Consider the following 19,763-nt stretch of genomic DNA (forward strand, 5'->3'; position numbering starts at 1 on the left):
ATAAAGAGCCCCAAAGGATGACCGGCCTAGAAGGCATTTAAAAGATCCGAGAAAATGAAAATGCATCAATCGCGATAGCAGCGCTCGAGGATTCCAACGCTGACCCCAAGTAGACAAACATGGACAAACACGAGCAAACTATCAAATCAAGAGCAAGACGCCGTCAAGTGCAACGCAATTTGGAATTAGTTGCTATACATCCGTCAGTATCCTGTCTAAGAACCACTAAAGAGGGACAACTTACTAGAGCTCCAAGGGAGAAATCTGATCCAATGCATACAGCCAGTTTCCACCTTGCTCCTCTTTCTCGAGCCTATTAAGATAATTCGTCAGTGGATGTGTCCTCAGGCCCAATGGGAGCGAAGTTGTGACATACCAGTCATAAGGCCACATGATGAGATGGCCTTGAGTATTGTTAAGAAGGTCCTCAGCGTGGCCCTTATCCAAATACTCATCTGTGCCATGGGGATCGCGCTTCGAGCCAATCGTTGTAGCTCTGCGTCTACGTCTCCGAGACTGACTCGTCGAGTTCAGGTTTACGGCTTCAGAGTAATCGACATGAGCCGGGGTTATTCGTGACTTCTCGACATCCTCACCGGCGACGACACCCTTCTCGTCGCTGGTTCCCCCGTTCGGAACATTAGCCAACAGGCCCGGGTCCGATTCCGTCTTGTGTGCGGCCTTTTCATCGGTGAAAGGTAACGTCTGCTGCTTCGCTAGCTGCTCAGACTGAGGACGACCAGCTTCGTTTCCAGATCCGACCTTCTCGTCAATTGTCTGCGGGCTCTTCGGATCTGCCTGCGGTCCTTCGGCCTTTGGGGTGATGAAAGACATCTGAGAAGCGATCGACATAGGAGAGCTGACCGAAGCACCAGCTGGGGGAGGGCCACTTTGTTTTTGTTGAGGTTGGCCTGGCTTGTTGCTCTGGTGGCTCTGCATCTCTGCAAAACGCTCACCATATGTGGCATATTCCTTGTATTCCTTCCAGTTCTTCACCTCGCTGTCAGGCATGCAGCGGAACACAGATCGGTAAATTTTAGTGTTCTGCTCGGCAACGGCTTGCCATGTGTCCAAAAAGAAGCCATCGATGATCGGATCTCTCATGCAGTCGTTGTCGATGAAGATACGCTTGAGGTCTGGAACAGACGGGTGGTTGTGCTTAGGGGTTTCATTTTCTTCCTTGGGCATTTTCAAACCGGTACCGCCAGTCTCAGACTCGCGGCTCGACGATCCGTTTACTCCATGGCCTTGTGAGCTTTGTGATGGTGTATGTGCAAGAATCTCGGATTTAGGATTGGTCTCACTCGGTGACCCAGGTCTGCGATCCTTGCGGGTCGAGGGTGTTTGAGGGGGCTTTTGCTGCGATGATTTCGGTCGCTCGATAGTACCCTTCCCCTCCGGAGCAATGGGTGAAACCAGGGCCTCTCTTCCATTGGGCTCTATCTCCGAATCGCGACCAACTACTAATCCGGCCTGAGCAGCGACTGCCAGATTATCGGCGCCATCACCTTCCACGTCTTTCCTGTGATCGGGATTTTCAGTGACGCGAGGGTCGGCAGTAAGTTTGCGATTCGATTTGAGGTTAGGGTTACCACCCTGCTCCCAATCGACATCATGGTTGAAGCTGTACATTTCCTCAGAGCGAGAAAGGAACTCATCCTGGACCCGGTGCCGACGTTCAACCATCTCCCTCTCCTCTTGTCGTTCGATGGCCGAGGACGCAGAATTCCTTCGCTCTGAGTTTTCAACGGGGTGCTCACTTCCCTCAGCGACCTGGATCTTGCGTAGCTCTTCTTCGGTGGCAAAGTCATGTTCCATGAGTTCATCGACATCAATCCCGAGATGTTCTCTCATCAGACGCATTCGCAAGGTATGCGGGAATCGGCCAACAAGGTATGGCTTGCCATTCATGCTCGACATAATCATATCAGTGTCTCGCACGATAGATGCAACCTCTGAATCACGCGAACCCAACATTGATCGTTCGTTGATGTTTGCTGATCCAATGATAGCAGCGCGATCGTCAACAACCATGCATTTGGCGTGGATGTAAAGTTGTTCAGTTACCAATGCCTTTTGCGGTCCAATCTTGCCCCAAGTTCGCAAACTGTAGAACTGGATATAATCCTCTGGCTCGATTCCAAGGGCACGAAGACGGCCGAAAATGGATGTCTCTCCGCGGCAAATACTGCGGTATTGGCACTGCATGATAAGTCGAACACTGGTGCCACCTTCGCTGTCCACGGTGTTCTGGAAGCCTGGCATCAATGGGATCACAACGACAGCACGCCATGCTTCTTCATTTTTGGCAGCTCGGACAATACGTTCAACGAGGGCGTCTCCAATGAGGTTCTCGATCTTCCGGCCGTCAATCTCGCAAGTGCTGATGAAGAACTGATTCTCGATATAGACGAAATGGTCGGATTCCTCAATCAATTTCACATAGGCATTCATGATGCTGTGCTCGACAACATCAGGTGTTCCAGTTGACCACATGCTGCTAGAACGGAGAATTTGTACCTCACAAGTTCCATCAAGACCCAAAGCTTCCAAATCAGCGGGATTGAAATCAGGTGGCGGCAAGAGGAAGGGCGTTGGCCGCGTGGGCTTTCGCTGACGGAGAATGTAGTTCCAGCGCTGCACGAAATGACGAGTAAGATCCCGAGCCGGCTGGCCCACGACATGCATAGAAATGTCGTGCCACGGCATCCGTGGCACGACATTGCGATCATACATCTCCTCATACGGCTTATCCAGGTCATAGAAATCTTGAATTCTAGGATTGGAGTAGTCCTTGCCCGGCCAGAGTTGACAATGATCTGCATCCTTGGGGCCATCAGTAGTTTCAAAGCCAGTGGGCTTATCATCGGTCAGTGGATGCTGAGGAGTATCCCAACGCCCGAAGCACAGATCAATCCCCCCAACAAATGCGATGGTGTGATCAATAAGACAAAGCTTCTCGTGGTGAGCCCAGAAGAAAGTATTTTGCCGGAACTGATTTGGTGATCGTTGAACAAAGATATTGGGGTGAAGATCAAGGAGAGAGAACTTGGAATACTCCGAGTCGATGGGAATGGCGGAGTTGATGTTGCGATACATGATCACGAAGACTTTGACGCCTTCCCGAGCTTTCTGTTGTAGGAGACGGTCCAATCGCCATTTCTGGCTGATGGCAGCAGGCCGACGCATGTAAAGCTCTGGACTCAGCCACCAGTCATGAATATAAATAACATCCTTTGCCTGGTTGATTGCTCGTGAGACAACCCACATGTAATCTCGCGCGTCGACCAGCCACTGCGCAAAGCAGTTTAGTCTCACAGGCGCGAAACTATCGAACCGGTTGGGGTGCAACCATGGAGTATTGGCAACCATGAACCGAATCGAGTCTTCAAACTGTTGGAGTTGACGCTCATTCCGGGCCAGCAGTTTGAGCTTGCGTTCAGAGTTCTCAAGCCGGAGAGTGTGGTGCTGAGGGTGTCTCGCAGACTGCTTTGCAGACTGGGCAAGATCTTTTGGATTTTGCTTGCGAAGACTCAGTTTCGGTGTCTGAATCTTGAAATGGGCATCCACCAAGAAGACATCGTAAATGTTCATCTCCTCGGGGGAATCCACGCAGACTACATAGCTGTGTCTAACCAGAAACCACTTGGGCGAATGGCGCTTCTTGACCAGAGAGGGGTTGAGCGCCTTTCGGAAATCAAGACCCTTGGAGGACTGGATAATCAGGAATCCTTCTTTGCCATGGTAACTGCCTTCGGCGGCCAGACGGACACCGAGCGCTGACAGTTCCAAGAATTTGCACAGGCGATTGCTGTCAGCCCTAAAGATCAGGAATCTGATCATCTTTTGCAGATAGACCTCAAGCTTCTTTCGCTGTTTCCCAGGATATGTTTCTTTCCTGGCTCCCGACACACCTTCGTGGGTGGATGAAGGTCCTGCGGCTGAGTCTCCTTCTTGATCGGTGATGCTAGATTTTCTGCGAGCAAGTGGACCAGAGACACGAGGCTGGTGTGGTAGTTGGTTCTGCTTTTTCTTCGTCGGAGGCCTCTCTGTTCCACTCATCCCCTCTGCGCCGGTCTCATACCCACCTTCTTCATCTTCATCTTCGAATTCACTTTCAAGGCCTCGCACACCTCGCATATAGGGGAAGGCACTTCTAGGGAATCGAGGGAGACTTGGGCTGTTCTCGCTCGTGCGTAGCTGAATGTACTTCTGAGTTCCCAGGTGAAGCTTATACTTGAGATGCAGATTGGCAAAGTCCCTTAAAGTGCGGAAGATGATCCATTTCATGCGAGTCATGCCACTTCCGTACTCCATATCGATTCGGAAGACTAGATGACGATCGCCGGAGTGGGAATCAATCCGGCTATCCGTAACACGAACTTTCAATTGCTCCAAAAGAATCGGGATTCTTCTACTGCCGTGCTCGTCTCGTTGGAACGCGCTGGCCAGTATAAGCGCAGCAGGCACGGCTGAAGCGAGTTCAGCAAGCAACTCTGCTGATTTTTTATTGTCCACTGCATTATCTGGCCTTCGTCGCTGCCCAATGAGTTTCAGACCAGCTTTAATTTGCTTCCATCGCTGAGCACTGGCACTGGTGCCACGCTCGGTTCGATGGCGTCTCCAGCTCGCCGTTAGGCTCTCATCGTTTCCAGATGGCCCGGCAAATCCGGTCAATCGCCTCAGGTTTCTCGGGCGCTGTTCGTCCGGATTAGCATCTGGGCGGTCAGTATAGCTGGCAACCCTAGTATTTGCCCATGGGCGGCTCCTCATCCGCCGGCTGAGCCTCTCACGACCTTCATCTTCCGAAACACCTTCGCGTTGCTGAGGTGTGAAGTCCGTAGTGCTTGCTCTTCGGGGGAACAGATTAGTGCGATAGTTCTCGAAAGGAGCAAATGAGGACGAGAAGTGGAACGAGGGTCTGCGCGTTGTTTTAGGCGTTGTGGGGGCGGTGTTAGAGCCAGCTTCTTCCTTCAAATGCTTCTTCCGCCGTTGCGTTTTTCTCTTTTCCCGAGGATCACGTTGCTCACCGCCGCTCTCTTCCGCGTCGGCATCGATCTCGCTACCCTCTTCTTCTAGGGGCTCTGGGAAGCGGAATTCCCCCCGTTCCGACCCCGGGGTAGCTATGTCGCCCGGAGCTGAGCGGAAGTCCGTACTCGCACCACTGGGAGATCGTGAATGTGACGCAAAATTTGGTGCAGTGGCGAGTAGCTTCAGTTTGCCGAATAACGATTGCCTTCCTTTGGGACCCTGATCATCATCGTCGCCGTGTTCGGAGGCGGCTCGAGATTGCGGCCGGGAGTGGGACGCGTCGGGAGCCTCGGTATCTGTGTCTCTGAATTGTACACTTTGAGCACGAGATGGAGGGGATATTGCAGGGTTAGACAACTGGCGTTGATGGCGAGTCCATGGTTGGTGGTCCTCGGCTGACCGGTTTGGCGGTCGAGTGCTCAAGGATGACCTGCCCCTCGGTGAGCCATGCTTCAAGGATGATGGACGCGCATTTTCCTTGTCTCCTAGTATTCCACCTGTTTCATGATCGCCCGTAGACTGAATGGGCTGAGTCTGTTTGATCGAGGAGGGTTTCTTGGATTCAGTGGGAGAAGGTAACGGGGATGCCAATTTTGATTTGTTTGAAGCCAAATGGGGCTCTTGCTTCTTCGTATCAACCTTTAGCGATCCAGTTTCCACATCCTTGTGAATTGAAGAGGCCGACATGTTTGAATTCTGGGGCTAATGCACGGTGATCATCAGTTGCAGTTCACGGAGGGGGGAGATTAACCACATTTACTTCATACATACTCAATACACTGTCGAAACGGACCATGTACGGATCATCTTAGGAACAAAGTATAAGAAAATCCGAGTTAAAGAACGTGTGTTGACATTTAAAGGAGCATAGTTAAGTAAATTGGTTTACAGTGGAGTTCCCAGCTGTTCTCCGACTGGAGAAGATGCGGGCGGTCAGGGGAAAAAGGGGTTGGGCACGTTTGCAACATGGACATGCTAATAGTGGAGTACGTTCTTCTTCGCACAGACTATGTATCGAGATATTTAGAGATCTATATACCTGAGTATCTAGTATGGAATATGATATATTGAATGGGAAGTATTTTTTTGTAGAGAATTAAGTCTATCTGAAGAGTTTTCTTTGAGATGTATCAAAATCACTATGGATGGCCTCAATTGAGGACCTTGGAGTAACAAACTAGATTTCCAGGATAAATTCATTAACAGAGAAGAACAAATGTACGCCGTAGAGAATACATAAATCCTAGGATCTAAAGGGAAAAAGGCCTCGGCTGTGGTAATTCCCCGAGTTGCCTTCCAACACCCATCTTTTAAATCTCCCCCGCTATGCAACTCCCTCTTCAACATTTTTCACTTTTAATCTTGTATTCTTCATATCCGCTGAAACATCATGACAGATCCATTAAAGTCCTTGATCGGTCCAGACAGGTCTATGCCAGTCGCCATCTCCCAGAAGGTCTACACAATTGCCGGCATCTCAGCAACGGTCTTTGGACTGGAAGAGCTCTGCAAAGAGGCCTCGGAGGTCGCATGTCTCTGGCTTCTTCACCCACGATTAGCCACACAGGAGCGTATGATGAGCTTTGCCAACTCCGCCATCACTGACTGGAACACTAGAAGCCAGGACACACCTTCAGCCAAGGGCCTGATTGCCGTTTCGTTCGACCAGCGAAACCATGGTACTCGGATGATCGACCCTCTTGCCAATGAGTCTTGGAAAGAAGGGAACCCCCGACATGCCCAGGATATGTTCTCCATCTTCCGTGTGTGAAAGAACTCGTGAAATCAGTGATAATCTTCTAACTAGAACTAGAGGGCACGGCAAGAGATACATCGGTGCTCATGGACTACCTTCCCTCCTACACATTCCCCAGTGGTGAGCATAAGATCACCGAGAACTTGGTTCTGGGAGTTTCACTAGGCGGACACGCAGCATGGAGCTGTCTACTACACGAGCCTCGAGTCAGCGCCGGGGTCATCATCATCGGCTGTCCAGACTATATTAATCTGATGGCAGACCGCGCAAGGCTGTCAAAGCTACCATCGTGGACAAAGAGTGCCCCGCCTGGTGCTGAGGTCCTTGGCTCAGAAGCCTTGCCGACCTCTTTCCTAGAGACCGTCAACCGATATGATCCGGCCGGTATGATGCTGAAGCATGTGGATTGTGGGCCATCAACTGGTCCTTTGCGCGAAGGCCCGTTGCCTCAGCCTTCAGAAAGCGAACAGCAGGTGCTCCGGCCACTTCTGACTCGTGCCTTAGCTGGCAAGCGCATTTTGAATCTCTCCGGCGGCAAGGACAAGCTTGTTCCCTATCACCGTGGAGAGCTATTCCTCGACTGGTTCAAGCAGACCATCTCGTCCGATGGGTGGTTCGGTGATGGTGGGGTGTCCTTTGAAGATATCATTGACCAGGCGGCGGGCCATGAGTTTACTCCTAAGATGGCCGAGGAGGCTTTTCGGTTTATTAGTGAGACATTGGCCGCGGGTCCCGACAAGGCGGGTCAACAGGGTTCCGTGCGAGAGTCGAAGATCTAAGCACTAGGTATGGTAAATTTGTCGATGTCTACAACATAGAATGAAAAGATGTGACATGACACGATCTCTTTCACGTGCGTAGTTCCTCAATCGCGATCGGACGGATTGGTAGACCTCAAATCTACGAAGATGACGGTGACTTTTAATGGCGAACCTGTGCAGTAACCTTAGGAAGCCTTTCATGCCCCGACCAAAGCGGCCACGGCTATCCTACATAAGCGTGGCTCAATCTTTCACAACCAAAAATTCGCCCACCCCCCAGGAGTCATGACAATGGGCACGGATGAACAACAGTTGAAAAAATCCTCCTCATGGTATTTGTTTAACATACTGATGAAATCGTAAGGGCATTCGGAGGCCATATGCTGTGCTGGTTGCATACAAAAAAAAACCCCTTTTTTTTCGACCGCACGAACCGACTTACTTTCAGTTCCGGCAGATCTCATTTTGAGTTCCGATCGTCCTCCATGCTGGCGAACGAACACAGCCAGGGCTTCAGATTGCCCCTATTCACCCGCCTTCTCCAGAAATTTCTCGACGAATCAACGCTTATGCGACGAGCTCAACAACACCACCGGCGGCCTTAATCTTCTCCTCGGCGTCACGGCTGACGTAACGGGCACGGACGACGACGGGGATCTGGGGGAGACGGCCCTTTCCAAGAACCTTAGAGTAGCCGAGAGGCAGGAGGTCGATGACGGGGGCGACATCGGTCTTCTGGCCGCTCAAGTAGGCGTCGCGCTGCTCAGCGGGGACAAGAGACCAGAGCTGCAAAGAAAAGTCGTAGTCAGCCATAAGTCTCCTTCTCAATGGAATTCCGTTATTTCCTCAAGTTCTTGTCGATTGGCCTCCCTCCTCTTTTGCATCTTGTCGATATTTGCGCCCCTCCGCCTCCAGACCAATCCACAACTTCTTCTCATTCATATCGAATCGACTCGCAAAATGTAGATGCAACGTACCTTATCGACGTTGATAGTGGGCTTCCAGAACTGCTGGTTGGTCTTGTGGAAGTAACGCATACCAACCTTACCGAAGTAACCAGGGTGGAACTTGTCGAGGTTGGTACGGTGGTGGTGTTGACCACCGGCCATACCGCGACCACCGGGGGACTTGCGGTGCTTGCCGACACGACCGTAACCGGCAGACACATGGCCGCGGCTGTGAGAGAATGAGAGGTTAGTGATTTGTTGGTGCGATATTGCGACAAGGCTTATCACGAATTTGACTCTTCAGGTCGCGATCAACGAGAGAGAATTCGATTCAGACGGCACAGGAAAGGGTGTCGACTCACTGCTTCCGGGTGTTCGAGAAACGGGTAGGCATCTTGTCGGCGGGGGTGTTTCGACAAGACCGTTGATGTTTGGCGTTGAAGGGATCGTTCCGTCTACAGGATGTTGAAATCCAGGCTTAGAGTGTGCGCTAACAAATTCGCTTGTCCCGTGATCGTGAAACCCTAGCCCTGGCTTTGTCAGAACTTAGGTCATGCATGACACACACCGCCCCTTCCATTCTGCCAATGTTGACGTAGGGCTTCGGTTCATCTACAACACACGCAGGCCAAAGCCTTCAAGGAGCACGTATTTAATGTGTAAAGTTGATGCTATATCATAAAAAACATTTCCTATATCAATACCTAGCCTGCCATTGCCTTTTTTTCGGCAAAGAACTTTGAAATTCTTTGCACGGTCTTTTGAGCCGCCCGCGTGGGAGGCGCTGGGACCAAGCTCCCTCTAATCCAACCAGGCAGTTTTTGTTGGATCCGCGGCGACTCATACCGGCGGTCGATCATTATGATCGCCGCGTAATCGTTTATGTGCCTGATGGCTCGACCGATGCACTGATTCACTGCTCGCATGCATGAATTTTCGTAAAAGTCCCTGCCTGCTGCCTTGCCCACTGCTTTTCTTTCCGGCTCGGAACCAGATGCCTGTTTGTAGGTCTTCTCCTCAAGGTACTGGATTTTGGCCTGCCATACAGGGCTTCGGATATTGGGGAATGGCAGGCCGATGATAAAGACGCCCCGCCCTAGATTGTCAGAAAAATTAATGCCTTCTGACAACTTGCCGCCCACGATAGACAGAAGCAAGGCTCCTGATCCTGACTGAACGGCCTCGGTATACTCTCGCAGCAAATCGTCTGTAGTTGTCATTGCTTCGCGAGATTCGTAGATAATCTTCTTCTTCCGTTCCAGTAGATTGAGAGTGCTTTGGCCATTCCCGTTGGGAATGGGCTTCTTCCAGACCCCCAGAACATGACTGAGATAGTCATAACTGGGGAAGAACGCAACAACACCGTCTGGAATGACTTGACAGAGGGTTGCCATCGTACGCCCAAGGTCGGTGATCTAGTTGAAATGTAAAGAACAAAACTTCCGAGATTTGAAATTTGGTACATACCATTCGTTCAGAATTTCGTGCCTCATAGGTAAAATCAAACTCGTTTCCCATCAGTCCTTGAGTCAAGGACTGTGCCACCAAGTTGGATTTTGGAATGACGTGGCCATAACTAAATGTCCCTAGTCGTTCTGGGGGTAGATACGAAAACAAATAATTCACATAATCTGACATCTGTCGAGAACATTAGAGGGTTGCAGTATCAGAATGTTAAAGTCAAACTTACAGGGGACATAGTACCGCCAGCTAGAATGACAGCCCTAGCGTCCTCGGCAATTTCCCGAAAGTGGTTCGTAGGGTCAAGAAGCATGTATTTCAACAAAACATCTTCTTGACTTTTCTGAAAGAAGAGCCGTCCCTCTTCCGAAGGGTTCATGAGAGGAAGAAGAAAGCTTTGAATATGAAACAGAACCGGAACTGTTGTCTTATCCTTGGGCCGATCAGGTTGTGGCTGTTGCGAGGACTCAAGATAGCCGTCAACTTTCCGGGCGAGCTTGCTCTCTTGCAGATATCTAGAGAGTTTATAAGGGTTGATCTGGTCAACTCCCTTTCCAGTCATGAGATCTGACGTTTGCACCGAGCCTTCCAGTGGTCCATTTTGCTGAGAGATTGACTCCATATGCTCTGCAATGGAGCTCACTAACCGGATGACTTGCGCAACATAGTTTCGATTCTTTCCTTTTAATTTGTTCTTGAACTTGCGGGCATATGTTGTCAGCTGCCCGATAGCAGTCCGCAGTTGATTTAGCGAGACAGTCACCGAATGAATGCCAGTTATTGCATCCATGAGATTGTGGGCTTCATCGATGATGACAATATGACCTTTGACCGAGATATTGAGGGCCTCACGAGCGGATCTTTGCAGCAACAATTGATACGGAAGTGTGACAATCTAGTCTTGGATTTGAGCCGACGTTGTAGTTGTTCCCGGGTGACACTGACCTCACTGTGCTTGATGACCGGACGAGATGCATAGTAGGGACATATTCCAAGTTTCTTCCCAACCTGGGCAATGTCTTCGATGTCTTTGACTGTCGCCAAAGCATGGTCTCTGAACTCAAGAGCCAGGGCCTCGTTATCTTTGGAGGGAATAAAGGAGCACTTCTTGTCGGCTGCTAAACCCGCTTGCTGTAAATCCAAGCACTTTTCGTTAATTTCAGTGTTGTTCGCCAAGGCTCGGACTTTGGGGTTGATGCACAGGTTCTTTCTAGACCCTAGTGAGAGGTGTTTCACACGCTCTTCCAGTTTGGAGAGGTCATCTTTGCTCTCTGGATCGAGATCGCTAGGTAAACTAGATGGAAGGGTGACTCGTCGTAATTCACCGGCAAACTGGCTAAGCTGTGAATGTGTCCTTGAGCAAAAAAAGATCTTGACCTCATCATCGTCGTTATCCTCCTGATCTTTCTTTTGCGTTGAGAATTTCCCTTGAAACCGTTCTAGCAAGGCCAAAGTACTTGCAGACAGTCCGCCAGCATTCCCAGAGTCATTCTGCCCTTTCTGATTGTCTGTGTCGCTTTCATAGTCATCGAGAGCAAATTGATCGTCGTCATTAACAGTTTCGGGTGCTGAGTCGTCATGTCGCTGTTTTTCCCCCCTTTAGTTGGGATAGTTGCCTGGCATCAATCGAGGAATCCAGATACATACCTGCTTTTTACGGGGTCGGTCTGCGCTGTCCTGGGCCTGTTTCAAACGTTCTTCCTCCTGCCGAATTTTGACTAATCGGGCCTCGAATTCTTGTCTCTTTTCAGTGATAGCACGTCTGGATTCCCGTTTGGCATGTTCAATCATCCAGTCAGGTTCATTGTCATCGCCTGGAATGTCAGACAGCTGCAATCAAGCAGTCAAATGTTTCACATCGGGACCCACCTGTGGCATCAACGGTTTCTTGGAAGGCCTTTCGCTTGTGATCTCGAAGCCAGGTTAAAGAACCACAAATTAAGCTTAAAGATTTTCCAGTCCCTATACATCATGTCGGATTAAATGAACCACCCTAATGGAAAATGAACAGCTTACCAGTTGGGGATTCAAATACCGCGATCTTGCCATCTTCCAGGCAGGCGTACAAGGCCTGCATAAACTGTAGCTGAATCTCGTATGGCGTGTAGGGATGGTGGAAATCCATCCTGGAGATATTATCCAGTAAGAAAGGTACAGCTGTTTTACGGAGCAGTCTGTATAGTCTCGTAAAGGAAGCCAAAGGGAAAGGTACAAACAAAACGGAGGCGTTCGTAGCAGATGGAGAAAAGATCTGGGATGGTAATTACATTACAGTAAAAAAAAACAAGTGGATGGGTTGTATGGAGTGGTACCGAAAATTACTTGAATCAAGTCAAATACCTGAACAATACCGTTTCGTACTCCTGAAATCTACTTCGCCCCCCCGCCCCTCCCCAAACTACTATAACAGGCAACCCCACCCAGGGGGAAATCCCCTTTACGGAGTACTCCGTACACCGATGTGCTTGAGGCTGAAGAAGATAAGTACGAAGTATATATAGCTTAAAGGTCGACTCGATTACTTTCATGTATTAAGTACTTAAGTGTGACTAGTTATTAATATTACCCAGTTAAACAATATTAATAACTCTTTTTCACACCCGTTTGACCTGGCGGGGGTGGGGTCTACTTTTTTTCCCTGAAACCATATTGAACTCCTCTTTTCATTTCCCCCTCTTTTCTTTACATTTCGATTGAACTATTGGCACAGGGGGATTCGTCAATTTCGTAACAAAAATTACAATGAACAGACCACCACAGGATGGTCAGCAACGCTTAGGTGCAACTTGGTATCCAGGGGGGCAAGATGACTTCTACATGCCAGAGGTCATATCCCCATCTCCTCAAAGGTATGGGTTTGAAATTCACATCAATTTGCAATTTCTGCAATTTCTGCAATTTCTGCAATTTCTGCGATTTCTGCGATTTCTGCGATTTCTGCGAGTTGCTGTTCCGCAAATGCCGAAAGTACGAGTGCTAATTCATCCTAGAGTGATGCCAGAAGTGCCCGAGAATATGCAAGACAATATTGCTGAGATGGAATACCACGCCGACCCCCGCCGCGGGCAACAACAACCGCAATACCAACGCGCCCACACCTATCCCGAACGCACTTCATCTGTTCAAGGTCAACCCCAACTCGGTCAGGTGCACGATCCCAGTTCGTACGCGCAATCCGCGACCTATGACAGCATGGATCACCCCAACTTTTCACCTTTCCCCGTCTTGCGGAACCCACCACCAAACGTCCCACCCACTGATGAACAGAGAGAAGCGAACCTAGAGCGCGCGCGGATGGCCGTGCTATCGACCACAGACCCGGAGATGCAACTCGCATGGGCCATGGATGCCCTCGCCTTTGTCGAGGTCGCCGCACAGAACGACGTTCGCCTCTGTTTGACCCAACCGCCACGTCCGCAGACCCCGCAAGTGGAGCGCCAGCTCAGGGTCGACGCGATGAATATCGTCAGCTTTCTTGCTGAGCAGCACCATCCTAAAGCGGAATTCATCAAAGGCATGTGGCTCGAATTTGGCAAATTTGGCTGCCCTGTCGATCGCAAGGAGGCATTCCGATCATACTCCCGAGCCGCTGAGAAGGGATATGCGCGTGCCGAATACCGGATCGGAATGCAGTTTGAGAGTTCGGGTGAGCCGGAGAAGGCGATCAAACATTACCAGCGGGGTGTCGCACGGGCGGATTCTGCCTCGTACTATGTGGGTTATTAGATAGATCATGCAGGACAGTGGAGACACTAACATACTTGCAGCGCTTGGGAATGATGATTCTTTTGGGTCAGCATGGACAGCATCAGGATTTCAACACTGGGTTGGAATACATCCGGCTGGCAGCGCAGTCATGCGACCAGAACGCACCTCAAGGTGCATACGTGAGCTCTCCTATGAATTTCACCATGAAAATGATTCTAATGGATAACAGGTATACGGCATGCTCTTGGCTCGGGAGCTCCCTCAAGTGAGCGTCCCAGAAAGCTTCTTACCTCTTGATCTGAACATGGCACGTGTCAATATCGAAAAGGCAGCATATCACGGGTTTGCCAAGGCTCAAGTCAAGATGGGTGCTGCATATGAACTCTGTCAACTGAGCTGTGATTTCAACCCCGCACTTTCTCTGCACTACAATGCCCTGGCAGCCCGCCAAGGCGAGCCCGACGCCGAGATGGCGATCAGCAAATGGTTCCTGTGTGGACATGAGGGTATCTTTGAGAAGAATGACGAGCTGGCATTTAAATATGCCCAGCGTGCGGCCCAGAGTGGTCTTCCCACAGCTGAATTCGCTTTGGGTTACTTCTATGAGGTTGGTATCTATGTGTCGGTGGATATCAAGGAAGCTCGCTCTTGGTACACCAAGGCTGCTGCCAGTGGTAACAAGGATGCATCTGGCCGGATTGAAAGCATCTCGCGCTCAAAAACTCTGTCAAGAAAGGACCATGAGAAGATCGCAATCTCACGCATCAAGTCGACACGATACACCGCTCATCAACGAGGCAACTCCCTGGCATCAACCCCAGAAAATATCGAAATGCCAGATCCTTCAAGGATGACCTTGTCTGACGGTTCACCATCTGGGGCTCCTTACCCCGATCGTCCTCACTCTACTCGTCCGCGGCCTCAGCAGGGTTATCAGTTGTCAGACACTCGCCCAAGCTCAGCCTTTGGCGTCAATCCCAACCTTCGATCCAACGTAAACGTACCCTCGGGGTATGCTGAGCCACCTCCCCAGAGCCCCGGCTCTTACACACCATCTTATGGACCCGGCGAGCTTGGTGGACCTGGCGGACCCGTGAACTACCGCCAGCCTGGCCCTGGAACCCCTCTCAGCGCTCCTGCTGGGCCTACAAGCCCGCAGGCTGGTAACATGACCGGTCCTGGCGGGGCTCCTCGTCTCGATATTGGCTATTCTGCACCAATGTCACCTTCAGGTGGGCGCCGCCCACCACCTCGACTAGACTCGGCTCCCGATCGCAAGCCTATGAGACCTCCTGTTTCTGGCCACTCTGGAATGTCCTCACCCAATATGGTATCTCCTCGTCCGCCTGGTTCGCCCTCAATCCCTCCACGCATGGAGTCTCGGCAACAGTCTCACGGTTCGGGTGCTTCCACGCCTCAGCCTGCACCCTCAGTCCCGTCGTCGACATCATTCGCACCCCAGCAGAAGCCTGCCAAGCCGCCAAGCAAGGGACCCAAGACCTTTGAAGAGATGGGTGTTCCTAGTGCGAATAAAGATAGTGATTGCGTAAGTGAGACAATTTTGTTTGGCCATTGAACTTTGAACCAAGCTGACTTTTACAGATTGTGATGTGATACCCCCGGGCTTTGTTCCCTTTTCATCCAAGCAAGTTTGGCTGTCTCTGTTCAACCTTTGTGCATTTTCTCTACTTTTTATAACCATGGGGGTTCAAAAGTTTTCGCCATCCGGGAGGCGAATGGTCTCAACAGGTCTCCTCCTTGTTTCCACACAACTTCACTCGCACCCATTTCATCTCTGCCTTGAACTTTGTTTTTTTTTCCCCCTGGACATAATACCAGTTGGGCTGTAAGTTTGAGTGTGATATAGATATCAGGAGTAGTTGTGCATTTATTGTCTTAATTCTATCAGACTCAAACTCTCCTAGTTGTAGTCAGTTCTTCCACGTGAGGCGTGCACATCAACTTGTACATCAACTTGTACGAAGTCAGCATCAATTCAGTACAATTCAGTACAACTCAGTACAACATCCTGTCAATCATTACACTATGGCTCCGCGTAAGCCCAAGAGTCATGATCCCGCCGGAGATGATGGTTAGACATTCTCATGTTCAACTCCTCGACGCTGACCTGCTAACCTTGACGTACAAAGATGCTTCAATGATCCGGGAATACCTTCGTGAGAATCCACACTAAATCTGGACCTTGAGGTATGTTTGCTCAATGACTAACTCGACGAGTTTGCAGGTCAACAGAAGTAAGTTAGCTCTAATGAGCTGCTTCTATACTCGAAGTGGTGGCTAACATCGCCGGGTACAGTCGTCCATACTCAGTTCGCTCCCTCTTCATGGCTGCCCTAAGAACAGACCACTGATCTAGCATTTTATTAGGCCCTTGATGTCTCTGCAAACCTTCACAACAAAGTGACCAAAAGTAAGTCTGGTTCTGCCTGTCGACGCCTTCCTGATGTAAAGTTTCTAGCCCAAGCCGTAAAACTTCTCCGGGACTTGCTTGAAAAGAAAGAGATTGAAGGAAGGGTTTCTGGTGAGTTGGGTCTACTTGAAGATAGTGACAGACTAAATAAAATGACGTATAGGAAAACAGACAGTCTACCATGCTCTACAGGATCCCTCAGACATCACAACCCCAGAGGTAGCCGCGGCTGTCAAGCTTGACATCGAGAGGCTCGATGATGAGATTTCAACTCTAAAGGCAAACGAAAAGAAGGCCCGAGCAGAGTTAGCAGCCCTGCATGCAAAGCCCCGGATATCCGATCTCCGGCAGGACATCATCCGTCTTGAGAGCGAGGAATCGGCGATACAGGCTCGCCTGGCAAGTCACCACGAGTGCGACCCTGTTCGGATATCACCAGAAGATAGAGAAAATCTCGAAAAGGAATGGAAGTATTGGCAGCGGCATGCCAACGTGCGCCGTCACATCTGTCGCGATCTCTGGGGACAATGCTCTGAGGTACTTCCGGAGAACATGACTGCGGCGGAGTTGTGGGTGAGTTTTGAGAATGACAAGTGACAAAGCCCGCAGGCTCTCCAATCATCAATGCTCTGGAATTCTGACAAATGTTGTCAGGAATCTTTGGGGCTTGAAGGAACGCTCCAATAAGATATCATAGCGGAGTGATCTCTCTGCCTAGTCTCCACTCTCTGGGTCACATCATTTGACATCTACGATGTGCACGTTTATTATGAGACCTACTGAGGGATTCTTGAGACCTGAGGATTGTGTGTTCTATTTCTTATGGAAACCTGATCCGCCGGTATGCATGAGGAGCTCGAGTGTGGAATGGAGGCAGCTGGGAGGGAGGGGGCAAACCGTAATCGGACATTGTCATGAGGTGAGAGAGGCTGTGGTCAGATTGTATAAGATAATGGTGTTATATATGATTGGCTTCAACGTTAATTTAAGGCATTTCTACACTCTACAACTTCTTATTTCTCTTCACACTTGGTGTTGTCGAGTGCATCATCCAACACTGATCTCTTCCCCACCGCCCGCCGAGCCTATCTCTCTTTCCCCTCTCCAATCTCCAACCCCTCTCACTTCTCCATGCAGGTGTCTACTCGTCCTACACCATTTCGTCGAACCAGTCACTTAGAGATGAGAGGTCGTGCGCCTCTTCCGGTTTCTTCTGGGGCGCAGAACCCCCAGAATGGACATTCTCGCAATCCATCGGCACTTGACGTTGCCCGCAGCCCGCCGAATCAGAGCAATAAGAGTAAGTCTTGACTTTGATTTATTCATACCAATCACTGCAGCTGTGCCCAGAATGCGAGCTAATCTTTTGCAATCTTCTATGCAGACACTAAACATGTTCCGTGCAAATTCTTCCGCCAGGGTGCCTGTCAGGCAGGCCCCGCATGTCCTTTTTTACACTCCACCGATGCCGGAATTGACTACGCTCCTTGCAAATATTTTGCAAAGGTATGAAATCGGCACCCTTTCAAAGTTGACCCTTCGATGCGCGGTTTCCGAGGCTGTCGGAAGCTAACGGGGAAATGGTTTTAGGGAAACTGCAAGTTCGGCGCAAAATGCGCTTTGGCGCACATCCTACCAGATGGACGGAGAGTCAACCGGCCGACTGGGAACATGGGAATGGGAAGCGGCCACCTCAATCTCGGCGGCCGAGTGAATCCACAAGCCTATGTCAACCAGGACTCTGCCTTGACCAACTCGGTGCTCTCCCAACAGCGCATGAACGGCCACGAGCAGACTCGATACGCCCCGCAATTGGCCCCGCAGGAGGAATATGGATCCCTGCATGGGCAGCAACAACCACTCTATGATGGTATCCCCACGATCGATACGGGTTTGGCCTCCGATGCCGGCTCCAAGTATGGATCTCCGGCAGAAGATGTTCGATATCCCATGTCGCCTAGTAACAACCACCTGAGCGCTCTCGATGCGGGCCTCCCTGCTTCGTTCGACAGCCAAGGAATCTCTCATGCTGCCCGCTACGGTCCGGTGGCTGCTTCCATGCCCTCGCAATATGGATTGGAATCGCCACCACCCCAGAGACCGGGACATGCAGATATTTTCCGAAATTTACGCGATATTGGCTATGCTACCAGCTTGCGCAAGCATCCATCGAACATCGGATCCTCTCCCCCTGCTCTCGAAGACACAGGCGGTACCCGGTTCTTGCACTCTTCGCGCCACGTCAAGCCGCGCATGCTTTCCGCCAGTGTTCCTCGTCCCATGGTCCTTGAGGACTGGGATGAGAACTTCCCCATGGAGGAGGATTACCTACCAGTCAACCTGCACGACGATGTTCTGACCCCGCAGGAAAAGCTGCGCCGTCTCTCCAGAACTGATAACGACCTAAGCTCCAGCCACCGGGACATCAGCGGCCTTGGCATGACCGGCACCAGTTTCTCTAAGACAGGTTCTCCCCTGGCGTCGAGCCCGTCTCGGTTTGGTGCATTATTTGCCAAGCAGCGCCAGCGCAAGGAGGAGGAATCTCATGGATCTGCCTCTTTCCACATCGGTTCTCCTCTCCGTGAATCATCACTGAACCCAATCACCAGTCCTAGCCTGGGACCTATTGGCAGTAGCCGGGCATCTCACGAAGGGGCGTCGTTTATCTCGAGCCCCGGACGTCAATCCTCAATGTCGATGATTTCTGAGCAGCTTGGCGGCATGGGCCTTCACCCTGGTTCTGCTCGCCAGTCATCTGCTGGTCCTAGCGGTCTCCTTGACCGAATCATCTCCTCTCCTGTCAGCACCAGCAAAATTGAGGAGGAAGAGCAGAGTGACCTGGTCTTTGACATGGAGGAAGAAGTCGGCAATAAGCGGACCAGTGCTTTATGGAGTGAGAACAAAGAAACATCCTCCTAATCTGTCCTCTTCGTTTTCAATTTTATCATGATACACCAAGTCCAAGTCCAATATTGGGACATGTTCATATTCACCAAAAACACAGGGAAATAGGTTGTTGGAGTTCAATTGGGCAACATACATCAAAAGAGACAAAACAGAAAGAAGGGTTCAAGACAATGCATCCTTTCCTCTCTCCGGATGGGACGTCTGGTTCAGCAAAAACAAAAGGCGACAAAAAAAGCTTCATATCCCTCTCACCATAGACTGGCACTCAGCAATATCTGCCTTGTTTTATTCCTTCGTTTGGAATCATCTAGATCAGTCACATGTGTTTCTCATTGCTGGGCTTTCAGAAGATTCCTCTGACTAGCCATTTACTGTATTAATTTCTGCCTTTTCTCTGTTTGTATTCGTTTCCATTTCTGGATATTGCACTGTGTCTAGCTTGACATATCTCGACTCTTTTTTTTCATATCTGCCTTTGTTTCATGATTTCACGACCACTGCGATCTCTGGTGTTTCCTAGGTGCTTGCTTTGTCTTCTTCTCCCTTGTTCTTTGTCCCCTACTGTCGGAATATGTGGTCTTGATTCTCGGGACTGCAGGCATGTATAAATTGGAGGTGTGCAAATAAATGATTCCTTGATACTTACTTGATGATTGAGCAAATCACCATTCAATAGATGTGCTGAGTGTGTAGGTTCTTTGACAGGCAGCATCAAGGGGATTCAGTATGTAGACCCAACATCTCGGGTCAAAGCTGACCGT

General features: G+C 50.2%; 7 protein-coding genes across 7 annotated transcripts; 4 read left to right on the forward strand and 3 right to left on the reverse strand.

Annotated features, from left to right (window-relative positions):
• Positions 1–185: 185 nt before the first annotated feature.
• On the reverse strand, positions 186–5,827 carry Pdw03_5431 (Phospholipase D1 (PLD1), putative; the record flags this gene model as incomplete). Its single annotated transcript, XM_066101055.1, has 5 exons — positions 186–192; positions 245–313; positions 377–5,658; positions 5,717–5,733; positions 5,803–5,827. The coding sequence occupies 5 exons, from the start codon at positions 5,825–5,827 to the stop codon at positions 186–188; spliced, it is 5,400 nt and encodes a 1,799-aa protein (XP_065957995.1).
• A 594-nt stretch (positions 5,828–6,421) lies between these two features.
• Pdw03_5432 (Alpha/Beta hydrolase protein) lies at positions 6,422–7,566 on the forward strand (the record flags this gene model as incomplete). The annotated part of the gene is made up of 2 exons (XM_014683393.1): positions 6,422–6,794; positions 6,845–7,566. 2 exons carry the CDS (start codon positions 6,422–6,424, stop codon positions 7,564–7,566), a joined length of 1,095 nt encoding a protein of 364 aa, XP_014538879.1.
• Positions 7,567–8,115: 549 nt separating this feature from the next.
• Positions 8,116–8,889, reverse strand: Pdw03_5433 (Ribosomal protein L18e/L15; the record flags this gene model as incomplete). The annotated part of the gene is made up of 3 exons (XM_066101056.1): positions 8,116–8,334; positions 8,526–8,724; positions 8,858–8,889. The coding sequence occupies 3 exons, from the start codon at positions 8,887–8,889 to the stop codon at positions 8,116–8,118; spliced, it is 450 nt and encodes a 149-aa protein (XP_065957996.1).
• Positions 8,890–9,199: 310 nt separating this feature from the next.
• Positions 9,200–12,081, reverse strand: Pdw03_5434 (DnaQ exonuclease/DinG helicase; the record flags this gene model as incomplete). Its single annotated transcript, XM_014683392.2, has 7 exons — positions 9,200–9,910; positions 9,963–10,133; positions 10,186–10,851; positions 10,902–11,540; positions 11,604–11,770; positions 11,826–11,918; positions 11,973–12,081. The coding sequence occupies 7 exons, from the start codon at positions 12,079–12,081 to the stop codon at positions 9,200–9,202; spliced, it is 2,556 nt and encodes an 851-aa protein (XP_014538878.2).
• Positions 12,082–12,698: 617 nt separating this feature from the next.
• On the forward strand, positions 12,699–15,278 carry Pdw03_5435 (Chitin synthase activator (Chs3), putative; the record flags this gene model as incomplete). Its single annotated transcript, XM_066101057.1, has 5 exons — positions 12,699–12,805; positions 12,947–13,670; positions 13,724–13,843; positions 13,894–15,210; positions 15,267–15,278. The coding sequence occupies 5 exons, from the start codon at positions 12,699–12,701 to the stop codon at positions 15,276–15,278; spliced, it is 2,280 nt and encodes a 759-aa protein (XP_065957997.1).
• A 432-nt stretch (positions 15,279–15,710) lies between these two features.
• On the forward strand, positions 15,711–16,782 carry Pdw03_5436 (Tat binding protein 1-interacting; the record flags this gene model as incomplete). The annotated part of the gene is made up of 8 exons (XM_066101058.1): positions 15,711–15,756; positions 15,815–15,841; positions 15,910–15,919; positions 15,982–15,994; positions 16,053–16,095; positions 16,144–16,206; positions 16,259–16,668; positions 16,750–16,782. The coding sequence occupies 8 exons, from the start codon at positions 15,711–15,713 to the stop codon at positions 16,780–16,782; spliced, it is 645 nt and encodes a 214-aa protein (XP_065957998.1).
• A 444-nt stretch (positions 16,783–17,226) lies between these two features.
• On the forward strand, positions 17,227–19,014 carry Pdw03_5437 (Zinc finger, CCCH-type; the record flags this gene model as incomplete). The annotated part of the gene is made up of 3 exons (XM_014683390.2): positions 17,227–17,395; positions 17,480–17,601; positions 17,686–19,014. The coding sequence occupies 3 exons, from the start codon at positions 17,227–17,229 to the stop codon at positions 19,012–19,014; spliced, it is 1,620 nt and encodes a 539-aa protein (XP_014538876.2).
• Positions 19,015–19,763: the final 749 nt, after the last annotated feature.

This window comes from Penicillium digitatum, chromosome 6 (assembly GCF_016767815.1).
Source record: "Penicillium digitatum chromosome 6, complete sequence".
Classification (NCBI taxonomy): domain Eukaryota; kingdom Fungi; phylum Ascomycota; class Eurotiomycetes; order Eurotiales; family Aspergillaceae; genus Penicillium; species Penicillium digitatum.